This window comes from Hipposideros armiger, unplaced genomic scaffold, assembly GCF_001890085.2.
Source record: "Hipposideros armiger isolate ML-2016 unplaced genomic scaffold, ASM189008v1 scaffold_111, whole genome shotgun sequence".
In the NCBI taxonomy this organism is placed as follows: Eukaryota; Metazoa; Chordata; class Mammalia; order Chiroptera; family Hipposideridae; genus Hipposideros; species Hipposideros armiger.
The window spans coordinates 509,380-524,922 of NW_017731461.1; the positions used below are offsets into that span (position 1 = coordinate 509,380).

A 15,543-nucleotide genomic window follows, 5' to 3' on the forward strand; every position below is an offset into this window, starting at 1 on the left:
ACCTCTGCTCTCCCCAAAACTATCCTCCTAATTGACAGCTCAGCGCATGGGACGATGCGGGCGGCTGCGGGCGGCCCTGCAGTGCCTAGCCGCAGCCAAGCTGGAAAGGGAGTGGGGGGCCCACCCTACTCCCCCGGGCACCGGGACCACGAGGCGGGCGCTTGGGCAGGGTACGCAGCGAGCGGGGGCGTCCTGGGCTGCCCAGCGGCCACCTCCCCTCCTGCGGCTGGAGCATTTCCAGGGCAGAGGCGCAGCGACGCTCGCCTCTGCGCTCGCTCAGCGGTCCTCCAGCTTCTCCTCCTCCTGCTCCTCGTGCTCCTCCTACTCTTCCTGGCGCCCTCAGCTGCCTCTTCTGCAGCCGGCTCCTCCTCTCCCTCCCTCCCCCTCCTCTAGCTCTCTACCCGCTAACTTTCCCGAGCCCCGGCCCGCGGCGCAGAGCTCCGCGGCAGCTTAGGGCCCACTGCAGACCGCGGACTGCCAGCGCTGCTGTGCTCTCTATCCCATCCCCGCGCCCCTGGAGCGCTCCGGAGAGAACCGAACGATGCTCGGGGCTGGGCACCGAGGCGCAGCCCGGGCGAGATGGCAGGGCATTGGGCTTTTGGGTAAGGCAGCCCCAGCTTGGTCTCTTCTGCCTCTCTCCCCTTCTCTCCCCCTCAAAAAAAAAAAATCCTTCCCCCATAGGAGAGGACACTGAGAAGAGCAGTGTCTGGGATGGGGTGGGCTTTGGAGTGCGCCACGAAACAAGCACTACTGCCACCGGCTTCTTGCCCAACGCCCGGCTCTGTTGGCTGTGCCCCCTGAGGATCGTGCACGCCCCCCGCCCCATTGGCCCGCCATCCTCGAGATTAGTTTTTTTGCTCTCTGTTCCTAGTTCCTTCAGTTTCAGTTTTCTGGAGCTGGATCTTGGGGCTGCAGCGCGGGTCTTCCTAGTTCAGAGGTTTCGGTGTGCTGGGGGTGGGGGAGGGTGTCTATGCCTTGGGTGCAGGGAATACCTGGTGGGTTGCACGTGTGATTGTTGGGACTGTGGTTTCTACCGCTGCCCAGAGCTGTTTGCAACTTGGATGCTTGTTACCCAGGCATCAGACACGCACAATGTGTGTGTGTGTGTGTGTGTGTGTGTCTGTCTGTCTGTCTGTCTGTCCCCTCCTGGACCTTTTTCTGTTTGGCTTCTCTGCCCTCTACCTCCTCCAGTGCCCACTGCCTTCCCTGCAGCTCCACACTAAGGCCTGGCAGGGGTTGGTGGGACTTGGAAGACTGGTCAAGCCCCCTTTTAGGAAGAGTCTTGTATCTCTTCTTAGGGAGGGCCTGTTTAACCTGCTCCTGATTTTTCGTTTTTGGGATGAATATGAAGACTGAGGAGACACTTCCAGAGGACACAGAAGGAACAAAGTATTAATATCTATGAATATACACACAACAGTTTTGAATGCCAAACAACAAGAGATTAGGGAACAGTATTAGTCCAGAACGTAATCTCATAAATCATAGATGGACTTCAATGTAAGCCAACTCCATCTCTGGCACCCGCACCTCTTCCTGTTTACATTGGTTAGATTTGGATTTTTGCAGCTCCCCTCATTGGGTTAGCTGCACGATGTAGGCAATTGTGCTGAAAACAGGGAGACAGAAACCCTTAAGGGCAGTCACTGCTGTTTCTGAAAATGTAAAATATATTCAGACCTGTTATGTTAGCACCTGATGATGGAGTGGGGATAGAGTATATTATTTCTTTCACTCAGGAGCAACTGATTTAGTTACACCACTAAAGCCAGATAGAAGACATTGGTGTTGTCTCTGGTACCTTTGGCACAGCTGTATGCTGGCTTCCCAGTGACCCGAATGAAGTGGGCCTCTGTGAGGCCTGAGGCTCCTCCTCATGGGCTGGGCACATTGCCGTTCTACACTAGCTCCCCCTCAGTTCATCTCACCCCATCTGCCCAGGTTCCCACTGTGACCATGGCAGGGGTAAGGGGTTCCTAGGCAATTCAAACTCACAGTCATTTAACTAGCCCACTTATCAACACTTGCTGCTGCCTGGTTGGACGGTGGATGTCAGTGCTTTGGCTGTTAGAATATTCATAGAACCAGTCTTCTGTGGGAAACCACACTGCACACTATGTGTATGTATGTCTGTTGGGGGGATAGTGGGCAGAGTCTTGGTACTTTGCTTCAGGTGGAAGCCCCCACCTCCTCTGAGGACTGTGCAACTGGTAGACCAGGTAGGGGCAGGGCCCATAGGAGCAGGTTTGGGTGAAGTCCTGAGCTACCTTAACTTCTGGGAACTCAGGAGAAAGCAGAGTAATTTGTAGGTGGGAGCCCAGCAGGCTCCAGAACTGGCCCCATCTGCTCTGCCCCCGGCTCCTCTGGTCTGCTGAGGGTTTACAACCAGGGTTCCCCTTGGACCTTGCCCAGGCCGCCACTGCTGAGCCCTCACAGTGGCGCTGCCCTGAGCTCGGGACACAGATGCTATCCTTGCTCTCAGTCTGGTGGGGAGATTGGAGATGACTGGATAGCCAACTGGAGATGCTCCCTGGCAGCCTTGATACTGGCAGGAACCTTGGAAACCATAGCACAGAAAAAGGAAGAGGAAACCACGGACCAGAGAGGGAAGGTGACTTGCCCAACTGTGCATGGCCAATTGATGGTCAAGTAGGACAGAATCCAGGTCTCTTGGGCTCTGTCATACTAACTTGCCTCCCAGTTAACCAAAGTCTGGTGAGGGGGAAGGTCAACAGGGAGTGTGCTAATAGGCTAAAGAATGAGAGAAGCTCTGGGGCATGGGCATGGAGGGATAGAAGCTTGGGGGTGGGCAAAGCTATTGTTCTCACGACTGTGGGGACGGAATGGAGTAGCAAGCTCCCAGGAGTGTCCTGTCCCTCCAGCCCCTTTCCCCATATCAAACTCAAGCTTACAGACTGAGACTAACAGTCTCCAAGGCTGTAGTATTGCAGTTGACGTTTAGGTGGGTGCCAGTCCCTTCCTAAGCATGTAACTGGTAATATATCTGTCCTGCCCACCCCTTCCTTGTTCCCTGATTTGCTTAATTGCTGTGATCTGTGTTTAATTATCACTTGTGAGGGTGCTATGTTGCACAACCCTCTTTCCCTTGGTATGTATTTATTAAGGGCTTGTTTAATGAGAAAGCAATTAAAGAGAGGGTGCTCAATCCCACTCAGAGGGAGGAAAAGGAAAAGGTAAATAAGGAGTTCATGGAGAAGAGTACAGGAAAGGGGAGAAGTGGAGGGAGAGCCCAGGTTTGAACCTGGAACCAATGATTAGCTCTTTTTCTGGAGGTGCAGGCCTGTGAGGCATCCTCAAATGTTATGACTGGCCACTGCCTGATAGGCTGAGTGATAGGCAGACCCTGGGTACAGATTCTCCCACTTTGCCCTGTTGCTGAGGGTGTGGGGATCCCTGCATAAGCCATGGGCTGCCCCTGCCAACACACCTATTTTGTGGCCTGCAAGAGGAGGGACAAACACACTGCTTGGACTTGTTTGCAAAGCTGGTTTTGTTGAGCATCTCCTGCTGTCTCAGGGGCATGCTTCTAACCCAGCAAAGCTCCTGGGAGTAGGCAGGAAGCAGGTAGGTTGCTTAGGGAGAGGGAGCTGAAATCTTTCCTTTGTCTCTGGGCCCAGGGGTTTTTGCCTGGCCCGGCCCTGCCTCCCATAGCCACTAGGGCCAGCACCCCAAGAAGAGTCTTGTCTTGCTGGCCTCAGCTCACTTTCTGCCTCTGAGCTCCAGCTTTGAGCTTATCTGACTCCCTCGGGGCCAGAGTGTATCAGCTTCCTTATTAAAGTCGGCAAAGCCCTTGGAGCTAAACTTAGAGTAGGCATCATCCTGTCCCTCTGTCCTCCTTCCATACCAGGTAGGTGTGACTGATGCTTGGATGTGAGAAAAGGTGGCAGACCGTTTCCTGTTTTGGCATTTGCCTTGGAATACCTGATGGTAGCCATTAGATTCCTGTTGGTGTGACTATTTGATAATACTATTTGCTTTATCAAGTACACTTTTACTTTAATAAACGTTGGGAGTCCTGAATCAATCCTTAAATAAAACTGCAGCACCTGGATGAAGATGGGAGCGGGCTGAAGACTTCAGAGAATGGCAAACAAAATGGCAGCTCTGAGAGTGGCCAAATGGTTAGGGACTTTTAGTGAGCAAAGGCAAAGCTTTGAGGCTCAGGACTGAATCTCACAGGCTCATCAAGAGGAGGACGTGTTCGTCAGTCCCACGATACCAGAAACAGGCCCCTGATCCCAATTACACATACACACCTTGAAATTCTAAAGAGTTTGGGATGGGGCAAAGCAAAGAAAGTCCTTCTTTAGTCAGGGAAATAGCCAGACACATGGAAATAATTACCTCCAAGAGGTGGTACAGGGTGGTAGTATAAAACAATGTGCAAATGGCCTGGAGGCATTCTTAGCTGGCACTGGTCATTAAGCTAGGGGTGCCCCGGTTACTTCCAGACTTGTGATGGGGGCCCGCTCTCTCCCCTTCCCTCCTTTCAGTCACTATCCTCCTCTACCTGCAGGGTGCCTAGGTCTGAGGGATCAACTCACTGAAGCCTTTCCTGTGCTTTATGATCTCCGATTTGGCTTTACACCCATGTGGGGAGGTAGGAAAGACAGCTATTCTGGTTTGGGGGTGGTGGTATCTCTGCCTTTCTCGAGATCAGCAGGCAGAGTGGGACCGGCCTTGTACTTGCTGACCAGTGCTCTCCTGACTTGGTCATCCCACTGAAACACAGCTCCAGGGGCCTCTAGTAGATCCACACCTACCCATGCTCTCCCCTCGCCCCTCAGCGCAGCCTCGCAGGTGAGACAGCAGGAGACAGGCTCCTGGGCTTCCCTGGGCACAAGCCACCCAGATATAGCTGGCAGGACTTTCCGACTACTGGGAGGGTGTGCAGTGGAGAGGCCAGGCTTGCCCCCCCCCCTCTCTGATGCCTTAATGGGGCTCTGGGCTTCTCCATGGGACCGTGTATGCCTTTTCTTTGTCCCTCTCAGGCTATGGTAGGAATTGGCAATGCTTCACTTTGGGAGTCTGGGAGTTCCAAGTTTATTAGAGTTAAGTCGTCCGCACAGGTGCGCACTAATCTGGTAAAAACGTGCACTGCCATTAGCCAGACCTTAAGGAAACCGTTTTCTCCTTTATTCTAGACTCCTCTTTTTCTGTTTCTATCTTTTTAAAGCAGTCAAAAAATTTCACTTTTGATGTGTATCTTTGGTGCTCTTGGATATGCCATTCTGGCTGGGGATGGGGAGTGGATTTGGCTCTGACTTGAGTTCCCCCTATCTTCCCCAGGATCCCAATTTCTAGACAGAGGTGCCAGGGAGCACTGGAGGCTGGCGCTATGGCGCTACTTGGAGCATGGGCTGGAGTCCTGAGGGAGGCCTGTAGCCAGCAGGAAGCTGCCTTCTCCTGAGAGCTTTCCTGTTACAGCTCCACACTTTGTTCCTTGGTTTGTGGGGTCAATGGGGGGTGAGAAGCGAAGTTGGGGTCTCTGACCAGAAGGCCATCTTCTAGGCTAGACAGTGGAATTCTGTGTGTGGCTCCGGCTCCTACATCTCTGGGGGGCGGTGTATGTGTGGAGGTGGAGGTGTGGGGGGTAGGGAAGGCAGAGGTGAAAGGAAAAACTGGAGTGTTAAGGAGAGCATTGTTCTCTTGGAGCCGCACTTACATAGTGTGGTGAAAAGTAGACCTACATCTGAATACCACTTATTCCACTCACCCAGTATGTGTCCTTGAGCAAGTAATCTCTGAAAGCCTATTTCTTCATTTTGTATATCGGGGTACAAATAATAACTACCTCATAGCATTAGTATGAGGATTAAATGGAACAGTGTATATAAAATGCCTGTCCTGTTTTATAGTAAATGCTGATTCACCATTTATTATGTGGCCCTGGGCAAGTTACTTAACCTCTCTAAGCCTCAATTTCATCATCTGTAAAATGAGACATTATACCTACCTTTTGATATTCTAATATAAGTTGGAGTTAATATGTATAAATCCTCTAGCACAATGGTTCTCAAAGTGTTGATCGAACTAACCACAGCATTCCCTGGGAAAATTTTAGAAATGCAAATCCTCAGGCTCCACTCTAGAGCTCTTGAATCAGAAACTCCAGAAGTGGGGCCAAGCTATCTAATTGCTCTCCAGGCGATTCTAATGCTCTCTCAAGTTTGAAAGCCACTGCTCTAGAACAATTCCTGGCACCCAGGAGCTGACCTAAGAATGAGGGATAATTGAAATAACCTCTCAGCGCTAATTGGAACCCTGGTGGGCAAACCCTGCTACATTAGGATGTAAGAAAGGGTTTTCTTGCTTTGGGGCTTTGGGATGATAGACATATCTCTTGTTGACCTTAGGCAAATCACCTAACCTCCTTCTGTTCAGTTGTCTCATCTGTAATATGGAGCTCTTCTACAATTATACATCACTCATAGTATGGGTGCAAGGATTAAATGTGCCTGGAATACAGTAAAGGCTCAATAATTACATGCAGCAGGTCCTCGAATTATGTAATTTCATTCAACATCGTTTTGAGACAACGTTGGTGAGATGGCATAGGAACTTAACTCCTGTGTATATCAATTGGCCTATGGTAAAACTGGTTTTGTTATATATCATTTGCTTGAAGTCACAGAACCTATTGACTATGTTAAGTGAGGACTTGCTATATCAGCTATTATCAACAGTGGCAGGGGTTATGATTTGTTTCCTGGACCATGGGGTGTTATTTCTGAGCTTTGAGGTAAGAGCACTCTGCCTTCAGAAGCTAAGGGGACATGAAGAAGTTGAGGGGAGCTCTGAGAGCAGGGCTGCCACCTCTCCTTGGAGCTATTTCTCTGTCTTTTTCTTTCGTTGTTGTTTTTTTAAAGTGCACCTTGCATCATTATCTCATGTGGGCAAAACAAGAGGAAACTGGTTTATGATGCACTGCGAGGGAATGAAGTCAGACAAAAGAGGTCCTTCCTTGAGAGTGAGGATTGCGAGAAAGAGCAAGGTTGGTGACTTTGAAAACAAAGACTAACCCTGGCTGTCTTGGGAACAAGAATGGTTCTGGGAATTCTCCATCAGCCCAGCCACTAAGTCAGCTCAGCCAAGTCTCCTACATTTGGGGCGTTGGTTGTCTCTAAAATGAGGCAGTGGGATGAATGGATCAGTCTGGATCCTTTAGCTCTGGAGGTCCAAGTAGTTGAGGGAAGCTGCAGTCTAGGAAGAGATGCTAAAGGGAAACTTTGAAATAGGAGGTAGCACAGCCAGGTGGCTGCTCTCAACGGCCCATGAGCCCTTGAGTCAGACCCCAGTTCAGATTTTAACTACCCCTAGAAGTTGTAAAGCTTTTGGGCAAGGCACTTGGCTCTTCTGAGCCTCACTTTCTCCATCTGTAAAATGTGATTAGTAATACCCACCTTGCAGGTATGAAGTTAAGAATGAAATGAGATTACCTACATGCAGCACTTACAAAGGATGGGAGTCCAGGAAAGGGGAGTTATTCTTGGGGTCACTGGGAACCTGAGTAGGGCCCTCATGTCCTCACCTGGGGTGACCCAAGTATCGTTTAATCTAGGGGCAAGGAGAGGTGGCATCCAATTCCAACTCCCTTCTTCCACGACCTTGAGGTACAATGGGGTTTTCTCAAGGACTTGGTAGGACAGGAGGAGGGCCAGGTCTCCTTAAAAAGACTCATGAGGTGGGTCCCAGAGGCCATGAGTGGAAACACATGGTTTGCTCCTGCTTAAAAGACAGGGATGGTATTGATGTGCTGGGAAGTGTGTGTGTGTGTGTGTGTGTGTGTGTGTGTGAAGGGTGCACTCTGGGGACTTTCCCAGAACAAGGGGCTGCAATGGGCTGTGAGGTGTGAGGGGTAGGACAGGCCTCTCTGGGTCAGGAGGGGACAGCAGGTTCTGCGCCCTCTTGGCACCATCTCCCACTTGCCTGCATTCGGGTTGTCGGGAATCTGCCTCCCTAATGTGTCTTCCTCCGGCCTCGCCCCCTGACTTTCTCTCCCTGATTGCTTTAGTCGCTCCACCCTCGCTGCCGCCCAATGCTGAGACCGGCCCCATTTCTACGCACCCACTCACCTCCTATTCCATCCCGGCCTGTCCGTTCTGTTCTTAGGTTTTCTGTTCGGTGGCCAGAGGGCCTTGGACTCAGATGGCCAAGCAAGGTCCATCTGAAGTGTCCCGCTGCCTCTCCACCCCTCGGCGCCGGTAGGGTCCTCCAGAGTTAGGCGATGACAGCTGCGGGGCAGTGTCAGGGGACTGGGGCTGCACTTCTCTCTTCTTCACCGTATGGAACCCGCTCCGTGCCCCCCTCAGCCCCCGCCAACCCCGAAAACGTAACGAGGAGACCGCTGTCCTAGGGGAAATTCCCACGGCAAATCGAAGGAGCCCGGCCTGCACTTGGGGTGGGGCAGGGATGGCATTTTCAGGAACTGCGCCCGCGGGATAGGGGGGCGCGGACTGTCCGCACCCTGGCAAGGGCCTCGTTTTCTTGGGTTGGGATGACCCCTGGTGGTCATTCAGAGTGCCACAAGGGCTGCTAACTGACCCAGAATTCAATCCTGCCTAGGCCAATGAGGAAGAAATGGAGAATTATGGTGGGTGGCCTAGGTAGTGTCAATTGAAACAGAGAGCCATCTTCCTGAAGTTAACACTGAGGGTGACCTTCCAGAGCCCCAGCCTGGAGGTTCTGGAGGGGTTTTATTAAGGGAAGTGGTGCTCCCTCACACAGGTCTCTTCCTGCTTCCTGTGTCCCTATCGCTGGAGGTGTCCGTGGGAAAAGCCAGCACCATCTATGCTGTCAACAGCACGGAAATCCTGCTGCCCTGCACCTTCTCCAGCTGCTTTGGCTTCCGTGACCTTAGCTTCTGGTGGTCCTACAACGGTAGTGAAACATTCAAGATTGTAAGTAGTGGGGGAAGGGACAGGACCGGTCAGATCCTCTTCCCTTCCCCGTTGCTTCACCCCTGCCTTCATCCCAGACTGTGGTCCCTTCTGAACTGACCCCACTGTGATGGTCCCAGAACACACCTTTTGTCATCCTTTCTCCCAGTATTCTTTGCAGAGCCTACCTAGAAAGATCTAAGTGGGCGGGATGCTTGGATCATGTTACTAGAACTTGGGACCTGTTGGAATTCTTGGCTAGAGTCCTCTGTCTGATCTGAAGCAATACCTGAAACTTGGATGGCTTGTGTAAAAAACACTAATTTAATTTAAAAAAAACAGGAAAGAGAAGGACCTTTGGAAGGCTTGGAGAGAGGGAATGAGAAGAGTCCACACGACTGAAGGGCTGTGGAACCAGACTTGGAAAGAAGGGAAAGGAAGCTGAGAAGAAAATGAGATCTGCAGGAGCATTAACAGGGCTGTGGGTGGGGCTGGGTCAATCAACAGGTGTTTACTGAAGACTCACTCTGCAATCTAGTAGGGGACCCGAGACGAACACATGGGAAACCACGAGTGACCAACTCTGGATATGATTAAATGCTGAATTCAGAGAGTGGTGACAGACAGTGCTGTAGAAATGATGCAGGTCTTGATGGAGGGCCAGAATTCAGATGGACAGGGGATGCATGTCAGCAAGGGATGGGGTAGTGACGGAGGGAAACGAATGTGGTATTGGCAGGAGTCATAAAAGGCTTTTATGAAGAAAGCAGTCAGAGCTGTGCTACATCCCAGGGAGACTTCAATAAAAGAACATGGGTTTGGCCTGAAGCAAACAGAATTTGGGTTAGACAGGCAGAGTTATCGACACTGGAAGGAAAGCAAGAGGGAGGGGAGCACCTCTGACTGCAGGCTCTTCCTGGACCAGGACAGGGCAGGCACCCCCGGAGAGGGCTGGAGTGATGTCATGACCCTTGAAGACCCTGATTTCCTTGTCCACCTCCTCTCCCTCCATTCCTCTCCCAGCTCATAATTGGGTCTGTGAAGAATGAGAAGTCTGACCCCAGGGTGCATTTGAAAAACGATGACCGCATCACTCTGGAGGGCTCCACTAAGGAGAAGATGAACAACATTTCCATTCTGCTGAAGGACCTGGAATTCAGTGACACAGGCAAATACACCTGTCATGTGAAGAACCCCAAGGAGAAAGATCTTCAGCACCAGGCCACCATCTTCCTCCAAGTGGTTGATAAACGTATGCAGTGGGGGCTGAGACAAGGGCAGTGGAGTGGGAAGGACTGGGTGGGGGCGGGGGCAGGCGGTTACTCCACTCAGTGTTACCATGAAATGGTAAAATGGACCACACAGGTGTTTTCTTTCACTCTATGCTTTTAATAGTTACTGGAGTTACATGTGGAAGCTCAGAACTTAGCTTGAACACTTCTTCTGCCACTGACTAGCTTGTAAAAGACACTTAGCCTCTCTGAGCCTCATTATTGTCATCTGTAAAATGGTAATATGGCTGCATTCTCCTAGGGTTGTTGTGAGAGTTAGAGAAGCTCCATGGGAGGATTTCGTGACAAGGAAATCGCTCTCTGTGCATGCGGATTATTATTACTCTTCCGTATTCCTTTAGCAAAAGTTGATTGAATGCCAGGTATTATACCAAAAGGTGCTATAAATGCTACACATTGTTCTTATTTGAAGGATTTACAGTTCAGGGTAGGACAGAAGATAGGTAGCTAAATAACTGAAGTAGATAGAGGCAGAGCAAGACATATAGGCAACATCTGGAGCTTAAATCCCAGTCGAGCATTCCAATCCGACACAGTGAGGGAGCATGTAATGAGGAGCCAGGTGGTCACATGACTCCACACACTGCCGGTGGCTAGGGGAGGGGCTGGAGGAGTTAGGCAGGGCTTCAAGGAGGAGGAGCCTGGAAGGCTAGGGTAGTATAGAAGCAGAGAAAAAGGAAAGGGAAGTCGCTCAAGGGTCCTGATTGTGCTGCATTTCATGTGTGCCTGGGGTCATTGCTCTCCAGGATGACATAGAATGCCTAGAGCAGGAGAGGCCCATGAGTTCAATGTTGGCTGGGCCACGGACAGAGCCAGAGGTCATCAGGTAGCTTGTTCGGAGCCTGGAGTCATCTGAATCAAGTCTGCATATGGCATCACTTCTTCCTCTGTGTGTGGCTATCACTCTACTTTGTGCTCAGCCTTTTCAGGAGGGAAGAGAAGGGAAGGGAACCAACATTTGTGGAGTATTTCTGGGTGCCAGGCACTAAGTTAGATGCTCTCACTTACCTTCGTTCTTTTGCTCCTCGCATATCTCTTTAAGCTGACCTCTCCGTTTTCAGATTCATTCATCCATCTATTCAAAAAATATTTATTGAGCACCTACTATGTGGCATCCATTGTTCTAGGTGCTGAGGATACACATGAACAAGGTAGACAAGTTCTTTCCCTTTTGGAGATTGGAGGAGATATATAGAAAACATAATAAGAAGAAAATTACATTGTATAAGAGAACACGGTTAGTGTTATGGAGCAAAAGTAAAATGGGGAAGGAAAGATGGGGTGTTAGCAGGATCACTAGGGAAGGCCCCACTGGAAAAGGTGACATAGAGTGAGGACACTTGAAGGAGGTGAGAGAGGAAGCTGTGAGGATGTCTTGGGGAAGATAGTCCAGGCATAAGGAACTGCAAGTGCAAAGGCCCTGAGGCAGATGCTTGAAGAACAATAAGGAGGCCAGTGTGGCTGAAACAGGGTAATAAGATATGAATCAGGTTAAGTGAGATTGTGTGGAGCCTTATAAGCCTGAGTGAGATGGGAGCCAAGGAAGGGCTCTGAGCAGAAGAGTTAATGCTGGAACAGGCTCTCTGGCTGCTGTGCCAACAATAGACAATGGAGTGAGGAGGCCAGTTAGGAGGCTACAACAAATATCCAAGCAAGAGATGTTTTGGGCCAGAGTGGTGGTGAGAGGTCAGATTTGGAATTTGTTGAAGTTAGGGCCAACAGGATTCTCAGGTGGATCGGATATGGGGTTTGAGAAAAAGAGAGGAGTCAAGGATGACCCAAAGGATTTTGGTCAGAACAACTAGAAGGATACTAGAAGGATGGAGTTTGGTTTTATTTTTTTTTTAAAGATTTTTATTGGGGAATTGGGGGAAGGGGAACAGACAAGATGCTATCCCTTTGCTCTTCTGTCTAGTTGTGGAGGACGTTGCTTCACTGGCCCAAGTTGGCACCATCATTTTGCTCTTCCCAGGAGAGGCAGATCAGTCGCCGGCTTCTGGACAGCCGCTCACAGTGGCTCCTGGCCGCTCACGCTGGCTCCTGGCCGCTCATGGTAGCCCATGGCAACCCACCTGCTATCGCCAGCGACTCACGGCAGCCCAGCTCCAGGTTGAACTGTTGTTCAGCATCTTAGCTGTGGAGGGCAGTGTCACTGGCCCTCATATGTGGGATCCGAACCGGGGCCCTCTGGCATCCCAAGCCAGCTCTTAACCACCGCGCCACTTGGCCGGCCCTGGAGTTTGTTGACTAGAGATGGGAGAGACAATGGGTGGAGGAGGTTTGTGAAGAAGTCAGTTCAGTTTTCAGATGAGGAAGCAGGATAGAAGGGTTAAAGGACCTGCTCAAAGTTACCAGCTTGTTAGTGACCGCTGAAATCTTGAAGTTAAAACCCAGACTATCAGATTCCAAAGTCTTCCTATCACATGAGAGATATCATAGGGCATCTTAATTTTTTCTGCACAGGCAAAGGAGACCTAGAAAGAAGCAATGATATTCTCATGTGGCAATTTGGGGATGCAGTCATGACTCAAACCTGAGAGTTGTGGGCTCTGAGTCTGAATTATTTTAGAACTCGTGTGTGTGTCTGTGAGAGGGTGTGTGTGGGGAAGAAGGGCCCCTTTGTGTAGTACCTTAGCCTGGTGGGTGCCATGTTCCAGCTTCTGCTTCTAGCTGTACGGCCTGGGGAGGGGTGGGGGCCTGGGGAGGACATGTCCCAGATGCTGGGGTTGGAGGCTACGTAGACCTTAGGCTGCCATGGTGCTTGGCTCCAGGTGACTCCTCCTCTCCTTGTCCACCCCCTTCTCTCCCTGCTCTGGCCACGCAGTGGAAGAAGTGGACAACACAGTGACGCTCATCATCCTGGCTGTTGTGGGCGGGGTCATTGGGCTCCTCGTCTTCATCCTGCTGGTCAAGAAGCTCATCACCTTCATCCTCAAGAAGACTCAGGAGAAAAAGTGAGTTGACTCCACAACACTCTTCTATTCTCCCACCAGCCCATCACCCATTCTCATCTTGTGGGTGTTCCCAGAATCCTCTTATTTCACCATCATCTTCCCCCATCAGCCTTCCTCCTTCCAGCCATCTCCTCACCTTATCCTGTCTTCCGAATCCTACCACTCCCTTTCCTGTCCCTGCAACCCTCCTCTCCTCTCCTCTCATTTCCTCTCCCCCCACCTCCCAATAGGTATTCATTGAACACATTGAATTCATTGAGTATAAATGCAATCCACTTGCCCTTGCTCATCCCACTGTCTCCCTGCCCTTCCCATAGCCTCTCTCTCTTTCTACTTGGACCGCCTCAACCTAAAGTTCTACGAAAGGATTTAGGAAGTCTTTTCAGAAAAAATATAAGATTCCATATACAGAAACTCTAAAATGGGAAGACCCTTCTAGGGAGATAGGAGTCTTTTATTGTGAAATTCTGAAAATTCAAATGGGAGAGATAAAAAAGATTTTAAAAAGCTGATATAGCCTCCAAGGAAGCCCTAGGATAAATTCAGGTATAAAAATAGACATCTATAAGGGGAAGGGGAGGGAAGATGGGGAGGTACAGAGGATGCAAGCCCCAGGTCCAGAATTGCCAGAACAGGCAGACTCCTAAGCAGCAGATGGGACTGTCACAAAACCAGAGCAGGAAAATGGCATTGCAAGTTGAGTTCTAAGCAAGAAAGATGAGATGAGGCAGGCCTGCATTGGAGCAGAGAGGTGACAGTAACAGGGAGATGCATGAGAGAAAGGAGAACCGCTCTGTTTCCGTTTGCTTCATTCTGCTTTGTTGAGAAGAGGGAATTAGGCTGGAAAAGGCAGAAATTATACTGGTAAGAGGGGAAGGAGGCTGAAGGCAGGAGTGGGGGGGGATGTTAAGGGTGTTGGGGGGTGGGGAGCGGGGAACCATTGGGAACTTCATCCCAGCCACTGGCTGAGATGAACTCTTGGGTTGTCTCCTTGCATCACAGCCAGAGGCTGTGAGGGGTATGGAGACCTTCGGGAGGGCCAGAAGCATGGGGCAGGACCAAATTCTGTTTTTAATAACCAGTATTACTATTGATGGTAAGCAAAATTGGAGAACAACATGTGGTTTAAAAGCAGTTAGAAAAGAAAATAGTGATTCTTGGGCACCATCATGGGCTCAATGAAAACAAGGCAGGCTAAATGTTTTTTCTCTAGGACACTGGTGGGTCAGGAGACTGCTACAGATAATAACACTTCATGTCAGTTATCGAATGCTTACTATGTGTCTCCAGGCATTTTTATATAATATCCATAATTTTTATTTTACAGTAGAGCAAAAGTGAGGCTCAGAATGGTTAAATGACTTGCCCAAGGCCACACAGCTAGTAAGTGATAGAGCTGGGGTTTGAACGCTGGATTGTTTGGCTTCAAAGCTTACATCATTGCCACCATACGCTACTGATTCATGGGGGTATATCGAGAGTTTATTCTTTCATTTGGTGGCTATTTTTGAGGTACTGTGTGTGAGGCACTGTGCTAGGTGCTATAGGAAATGCTGGAAAAACATGACGTTCTGCCTTTTGGTAAAGGGTGTGTACACAGATTAATGTAATACAAAGTAGAGGGGATCAGTGCCAGCAAAGAAGTGTGACAGAATGCTGCAGCAGTTCAGAAGAGGGCAGAATACCAGGGAAGGATTTTTGGCCAAAGGGATGTTTGTTGTAGGCCATGCAGGATGACATAATTTAAGCCCTGGGGAGGGTGAAGAGAAGGGTGTTCCAGGTGGAAGAACCACTGAGAGGAAAGGCAGAAAGTCTGGGAAGTGGGCATGTGTCTGGAGAACAAGGCATTTTGTTTGTTGAGAGAGTGGAGGGTGGGGAGTTGGTAGACAGGAAGGGGAGAATAAGCCTGCAAAGGAGGTTGGGGACAGACACTTAGGGATCTGGGAGCCCAGGCTGAGGTTGGCTTTCTTTCTGACTGCAGGGGACCTGGTGAGGGCTTGCAGGGCCTGGCATGATCAGAGGCCTTCAGAAGAAAGGGTCTGGCCATAGTGGGCAAAGAGCCTGAGTGGGGAGAGTCTGGAGGCAAGAGACAGGCCCCAGGGAAGTGCAAGAAGGGTCCTCTGAGTGGTGAGGAAAGCCTATATTAACAGCAGAGATGGGGTGGCCTCCTGAGAAGAAGGAAGGTGTTGGACAACATCTCATCATTAATTCTGGGTTTTCATATATGGGGGTGCTTCCCTCTGCCTAAAATGCCTCCTCCCTCTTTTCCTGCTCATCTTCTTTGGTCTCATCTTAAATGACCCTTCCCTGACCCCTAGAAGGAGCCTTCCTAGGTTGAGTCCCTCCTTGGTACACCCCCATCCTATCATTTACAAAATTGTATCATAGTCACTTGTT

At 50.2% G+C, this 15,543-nt stretch overlaps 1 protein-coding gene across 2 annotated transcripts in view; it reads left to right on the forward strand.

Moving 5' to 3' along the window:
- The first annotated feature begins 328 nt into the window (after positions 1-328).
- Positions 329-15,543, forward strand: part of SCN4B (sodium voltage-gated channel beta subunit 4) — a 20,311-nt gene continuing 5,096 nt past the window's right edge. Inside the window, exons 1-4 of one of the 2 annotated variants that reach the window (XM_019647367.1) lie at positions 329-602; positions 8,749-8,921; positions 9,924-10,152; positions 13,017-13,146. In XM_019647367.1, coding sequence (XP_019502912.1) covers positions 542-602; positions 8,749-8,921; positions 9,924-10,152; positions 13,017-13,146 — 593 coding nt within the window. In that variant the 5' untranslated portion in view covers positions 329-541. Of the gene's footprint in view, positions 603-6,931; positions 7,016-8,748; positions 8,922-9,923; positions 10,153-13,016; positions 13,147-15,543 lie in introns of those variants that run through there. The other variant, XM_019647368.1, reaches the window with a different exon arrangement.